This window comes from Hyalella azteca, unplaced genomic scaffold (assembly GCF_000764305.2).
Source record: "Hyalella azteca isolate HAZT.00-mixed unplaced genomic scaffold, Hazt_2.0.2 contig111, whole genome shotgun sequence".
In the NCBI taxonomy this organism is placed as follows: Eukaryota; Metazoa; Arthropoda; class Malacostraca; order Amphipoda; family Hyalellidae; genus Hyalella; species Hyalella azteca.
Window position 1 is genome coordinate 79,985 of NW_025930472.1, and position 6,945 is coordinate 86,929.

Sequence of the window (6,945 nt, forward strand, 5' to 3'; positions counted from 1 at the left end):
AAAAAACTGTTCTGATTTAGGAGAGCAGATACCAATCTGTGACTGCAGGCATACTTAACAAGGAAATACCTGTGGCTGCAATCCATTAAATGATCTCAATTGGCATAATATTACAATCATTACCGGTACCCTAAAAGAAATGAGGTCGATTCAATTGGACTGAAAAAAAAACAGACTGGGGAACAATTAATTGAAATATGTATGGGTTGGTTGAATGATAAAAGGTAGGTTTATATACCATCGAGCAATAATGTAGCTGTGTTAGAGGCTTTTTAGAACTGACAACATTAGATGGGAAAATGCTGCTTTTCACAGGAATTTAGTGGATACAAAGCAATACATTTTGTTTCCATTAAAAAAAAATTGCAGTAAAAACATTGCCCCCTAAAAAAATTGCTGTAAAAACATTGCCCAAAAAATTGTCATTTTAGTTTCAATTTATCTACGAGGTGGTACATTTTTAACCTGGTTGCTTAATTTTCCTTCATTAATATTGCAGAATTTTTTCTTGTTCATATAATTCACCATCAACTGGGGTGACTTTGGCCACACCTACAACAGAAACAAATGGCATCAAAACAAAATAATAAATGTTGGCCAAAGTCACTCTGGTGGCCAAAGTCACCCCCGGTGGCCAAAGTCACCCCCGGTGGTCAAAGTCACCCCAGTTGAGGTACTATGCATCAATAATGTAAACATATATACAATAAACAAATTGAATAACTACTTTCCAATAAACTTGGAATTCTTATTGAATAAATCAATATTTGATTGTTCCTAGTAATTTGCAAATTTGTGGTAAATTAGTTTTTAACTGTGCCGAAGAATATATTTTTAACATGTTGTTTTAACTGGATTGCGATTCAAATGATTATCCAATGTCCATACATAAATTTAAAGATGAATCAAGCATATTAATTGAGCGTTCTTTTCAATATTTTTAAAATTGAAAGCCTTGTTGGACTTTGAATGCAATATGTAATAATTTAAGCTACAATTCCTCACAGGACTTGAGACGAGACTCTCCAGTTTCACGATCAAGGCACTCTAGCCCTGCACCTAATGCCTTCACATCTGTAAGCAGCACACGAGACATTGCTAAGAGAGACCATCATGTACAGGTGAGATTTTTTAGTGTCATGTGTAGGTTAGACAACCTCGTGTCGTTGCTTTCTTGATTCAAGTTAAGTTTTGTTCTGCATTATATACATAATTGATGCTCCAGGTAGTGTTAGTAATGCATATTGCGTTAATTTAGTTTAGTTAGTTGTCAGTTTCTAGAACATGCAAATGTGTACTTTTTTAAAGTTGGTTAATTTGTGGGGTAAAATTCATTCAGAAGGAAGTACACAGATAATTGTAAATGTGTTGTTTTGATAGATATGCAAATTGAGTAGGTAAATTAACTGATGTCAAGAATTTTAGCTTAACTAAACAATATAATAAGTTCCAAATTGTTGATGAGCTTTCTTACTGAGATTTGAGGCCCAACAATGACCTCGGTCATTGTTGGGCCCCTGAAAGTTAGATCTAATACAGTGGTTTGGCCCAACCTTTCTGTGATTGACACTTGAAAATCCTGTACAGTATCTTCACACCTCCAGATGCTACTTCTACTACCAGAAGTACCATCTATAAGATGCTTATGAGTAGCATTTGTTACATTTTGCCATAACTGATGTGATAATTCATACATTATGTTACATTACCATTTCAATTTAATGGTGAACTGCTGCACCAGGAAGCTTCCATGAGAGAATAGTTTAAAGTTTTTGAAATATGCTAGGCAGTTACCATTTTTGCAAAGCAAAAAATAACTGATAATAAATTGTTATCTCCCCAAAAGAGTTTACAAGTAAGTGCCTGTAAGTTTCTTGCTAATGAATAGTGTCACATGTAACACGAGTAGAAAACCACTGCCATTACGTACTTATTATTTCTGTTGAATGCATGGCATCCTAATGATAGGATGACCCTGGGTTGTCTGTGGTGCCCAACAAGAGGATCCGTTTACCTGATGCAGCTCTGCCCATACCTCCTCACACGCCCTCCCCTACACCCTCACATAAGTCTGATGGCGGATCATCCAAGGGCGGCAGCAGACGATCAGATGAAAGTGACCTCGAGGCTGACATGAATGATATTGCCAATGAGATAACCAGTGGCATCAGCTGTACTGTCTGCAAGTCAGATACTATATTATCTATCAAACTTGAGTGACTATAAAATTTGAGCAACAATTCTTGGTGCTATGGTTAGCAACATTTGTGATGAGAAATCTTCCCCATGAGAATTTGTTTAGATGACAAATTTTCTTGCAATGCGCAAAAAAATTTCTTGTTTATGATGAGCATTGTCAGCTCCATGCTACCATTCTCGTGTATATAAAGTATTTATAGGTAGTTTAGTTCATGATTTCAACAGCTGGGTTGTTATAAATTTTTGTAATTTAAGTAGTTTTTTTACTCTGCAGGAAAATTTCGTTCTACTCAGTAAATCAGTTGGTGGAGTGCCAAGACTGTCACTTGATATATCATCAAGAGTGCCACAAGCCACCAGTGAGCAAGGCAGATATCACGGACCCACGGCGAGTCTGGTACTGCGCCAAGTGCACCCGCAACATGAGGAAGCAAGTGAGATTGTGTCAAAAGTCTACACCACTTCTCTCAGCTGGTGTGGTACTGCACCTGCAACATGAGTGTGTTGTTGAGGTCGTCAGTAGGGTGGAGTCAATTCAGTCAATTTCTATGTCAGTGTTTCTCAATCTTTTGGTATATTAAGTCTCAATCTTATTGCATTTTTAAAAAGCCACTTAATGCTTGTTATGGCATTCATTGATGACATTATCTACACTCACTATTCTCTCTCCCCTTATATGGAATGGGAGACAGCCAAAAAGAATGTAGAATGGGTGGGGGAACCTAGGCCGTCTAGAATATTTGAGGAGCCATCTCATTTATCTGAGTTACGGTTAGCTTGCAGTCACATGTGTGTAGCCACTTGTCATATTTTTTGAGCATGTTATTAAATAAATAATATAAAATATTTGAAATATTTTCACATTTGTGCATGTAATTGGAAATGCCTCCACAAAGTAGCTATAATTAATGTTGCTGTGTAGACTTTGCAAGGGCTAAAGAGGGATGCTATAGTTGAAATGAAATCAACAGGAATTTTATTCATCTTATACTGACAATCATCAAGTTTGTGAAGGAGTCTTCATACTATGACACACAAATTCTTCAGTAGATGTAGATACTCATCATTCTTTGTTGACAATCAAAAGTTCCAGAAGGAGGTAGTAAGTGACGTAGGGACAAGCCAAGCCAAAATAGCCAAAGTCAGACTCGGCTGCCATGGGCATGTTGCTGATAAAAAAGTGAGTTATGTGAGTACAAGCTACACCAAAACGCAGACAATTAAACTCAAGCCAGAGAAGTGCTAGCCTACAGGCCTTGATAAGTGCTAGTGGTGTGGGTACTAGCTGGACTAAAATGCTGCCAATATCTGGGACTCTCCAAGAACACCACCAGCCCCATAGCAGGATCTTGTGCTCACGCCTGGTTTAACCAAGCACCCTGTGGGTCAGATAAGCTTTTGAGATTTCAATTATGGCAGTGTCTCATTAGCCCAGGTCTGACTATCTGAATTCAACCTAAAAGTTTTGCACTCCACCTCCCCAGCTGAGAACTGGGACGATCGGTTTGCACTCACCCATTACCCAGCAGCCAACTGAGCTTGTCTGGATCAATTGCGTTTGAGCTAATGAGATGCTTGTCAATGCCCTATGACACTTGTTACTTAATCCCATGAATTAGCAAAATAATATATCATTCAAATTAAATTTCATGAATAAAAAAAAATATTAAACTAAAAGTGTATTCTGTCACATTTGTATGGAACATCTGTTACTTGATTTAGTGCAGTTCATTTTGATGACACACCTGTAGATTAGCTGAGCAAATCAAGTTGTGCAATTTGTATCTCGTAGTTACATGAAATTTATTGTTGCAAGACTGCTTGTAAAGAATATGTTACTGCCTATTTCCATCTTCACAGATAAATGGCTATGAATTGTTATAATATTCCTTATTGATAATGTTTTAGTTGTTTTTCATGAATAGTTTGAGCTGTTTACTATCCTCTTAAGGAATTAAAACATTTCACTGATAGCCTACTTGTAAATTGTCAAAAATAATGATTGCAACAAGAGCTGATGTCATGTCATGTATTTATCTAGAACAGCAGCAGCACTACTGGCAGCAACAGCAGCAGCTCAGTGAGCAGCAGCACGAGATCAGCAGGCAGCAGCAGCAGCAATAAGAGCAGCAGCAGCAGTGGCAGCAGCAGCAGCAATAAAAGCCACAGCAGCTCAGGGCGACACATTGCCTCCTCTCACGTGCCTTCACCGTCTAAACCAACCGGCCTTGGTCTGTTGTGTCGGGTCTAAGCATGGTCTGTTGTGTTGGGTCTAACTAAGCATGGTCTGTTGTGTTGGGTCTAAGCATGGTCTGTTAGGCCATGTTCAGTCACTATTTACCTTGTATGAGTGTCCCACAGCTGGGACGCTCTGTACCTTGTATGTGTCCCACAGCTGGGACGCTCTGTACCTTGTATGTGACCCACAGCTGGAACGCTCTGTACCTTGTATGTGTCCCACAGCTGGGACGCTCTGTACCTTGTATGTGTCCCACAGCTGGGACGTGGTACTCTTCATTGCACGGAACTCTCACAAAGCATAAATTTATGCTGCATGCAATACACTTGTGAATTAATGCGATAATTAGAGTCGTGAGCTTTGTAGTCGTTGGTTTTGTTGTTACGACTTGTTCTTATCTGAGGTTTGTGCATGAGAGAACCAATGTACTTGTCAAGATCCATTCTGAGACATTTTTCGTCGCTCTGTGTTTTTTAGTGTCCGGTTTAATTCACAACTTTCATTCGTTATGTTGGAAAGTTGTAATCTTTATTAAAAATAAGATAAAGTTACTGATTTGGATTCTGCCTGTATTAAACTGAACTGAAATTAAAAATGAGATAAAGTTAATGATTCTGCTTGCATTAAACCTAACTGAAGTGAGAAGCCAGTGATATTCGCCAAACACGTGATGAATGTTATTAATTATGTCGGCTTTTCAGGCGTGTCATCGAACTCTGTCGCCGTCCGTCCTTCTCCCTTCACCAACCTCGCCGCCGTCTCCACACGAGCCGCTCTTGGTGAGATCTTTTTTCTGTACATCTCCAATTACTTAATATTTATTCCCGCCATATTTAAATTAATTCCAATTGATCCTAATTGGATCAATAGTAAAGGCTACTGAAATTAAAAAGCAATTTAATGATAAAATTTCTCTAAAATTTAACGAAGGTAGTTGTGTAATTGAGACGTTAAAATAAATGTAGGTAAAGTAACATAATGGGACAGGCAGTTCCAGGGACAGTAACATAATGGGACAGGCAGTTCCAGCGACAGTAACATAATGGGACAGGCAGTTCCAGCGACAGTAACATAATGGGACAGGCAGTTCCAGCGACAGTAACATAATGGGACAGGCAGTTCCAGCGACAGTAACATAATGGGACAGGCAGTTCCAGCGACAGTAACATAATGGGACAGGCAGTTCCAGCGACAGTAACATAATGGGACAGGCAGNGCGTTGAGACGAGTTTGTTGGTTGAGGCGTTGAGACGAGTTTGTTGTGGCAGGCACAGAACGGACGGCGGGCGTGGGCTGCAGCGGCGGCGGCGGCGGTGGCGGTGGCGGTGGTGTGCTTCTGACGCGCAGCGACGGCAGCTGCAGCAAGCTAACGGCCGCCACGTCCACGGCTGCGCCCTCCAACTCAATGTTGTCCGCCGAGAAGCGCATGCAAATGATGAAGAAAAAAGCTGCTGCTAAAATGGCTGAGAGACGAAAAATGTAATGTGTTACAGAACGTGAAAACATTGCGCCGGTGCAAAGGAGCGGTATGGCTGTATCTAAAAATAAACGAATGACTTAGTATCTGGTCTGGGTTCGTTTGCAAAGTTACATTGAAAAAGGGAAAGTTGTCCAGAAAAGTGAAAGTTTGATTGCAGTAAACCATCTCGTTTCGACTGCTCATTTTTATGACGGCCAAGACGGGACGTGAGTTCGCCGTCTTTTGGAGAAGCGAATTAACAAGTTTAAGTCGCTTCCTGTTATCTTCTTTAATTTTGCTGTCAAGTTGCGGTAGTAGTTCGAGTATGAAGTCGTACAAGTTGTGATCATTAATGATCTCATGAGTTTCATTTAAGATGTTTTATTTCCCTCCGCCATTATCTGTTGCAACAAAGTCACCCTTGTTCATATCGTGTGAAGGTCTTTGCTCGCCAATTCTGAATATCGGAATTCTTTAATTGCTGGAAAAGGAAAAGTGTTCCTTAATATCGAATGTTATATTCATACATCAAGCTGGCAAACCTCCAACGGGCGCCTGTATTCTGAAGATTTCAGATCTAGGAAATGGAGCTTTTCTGGAAGTTGAGTGACTTTTTGTATTAAATGGCGTAAAATTGTAAATTATGAATTTAAAATATCATTTCGAGTGATAATATTTTTTAATCATATCTTGTAATCGGATTTATGAAAAGCAAATTTCAACATGACACGAAAGCGAAAATTTTGAAGTCGCTATAAAATTTCAGTGCGCCTAAGATATTTTTCCCATTATTGATCCATTTTTTACCTGTCAGGCTTGGGGCTGGTAATGTATAGGCGCTTATTCTGTCGGGACTATTACCTGGGATTATTTTTTTGCAGTGGCGGAAGTGTGAGACCTTGAAAAATAGACATGAGGTAAATATTCAGATGTAGAAGGGAGGTAAATATTCAGAAATAGAAGGGAGGTAAATATTCAGAAATAGAAGGGAGGTAATATTTAGAAATTGAAGCGAGTTAAATATTCAGAAACTGAAGGGAGGTAAATA

At 39.3% G+C, this 6,945-nt stretch overlaps 1 protein-coding gene across 1 annotated transcript; it reads left to right on the top strand.

The window, feature by feature from the left end:
- Positions 1 to 950: 950 nt before the first annotated feature.
- LOC108674843 (integrator complex subunit 12) lies at positions 951 to 6,267 on the top strand (the record flags this gene model as incomplete). The annotated part of the gene is made up of 6 exons (XM_047882867.1): positions 951 to 1,121; positions 1,969 to 2,186; positions 2,474 to 2,633; positions 4,241 to 4,430; positions 5,140 to 5,217; positions 5,707 to 6,267. Coding segments are annotated over 6 exons (1,032 nt in total), but the record flags the coding sequence as incomplete, so codon positions are not given.
- Between the last annotated feature and the right edge of the window lie 678 nt (positions 6,268 to 6,945).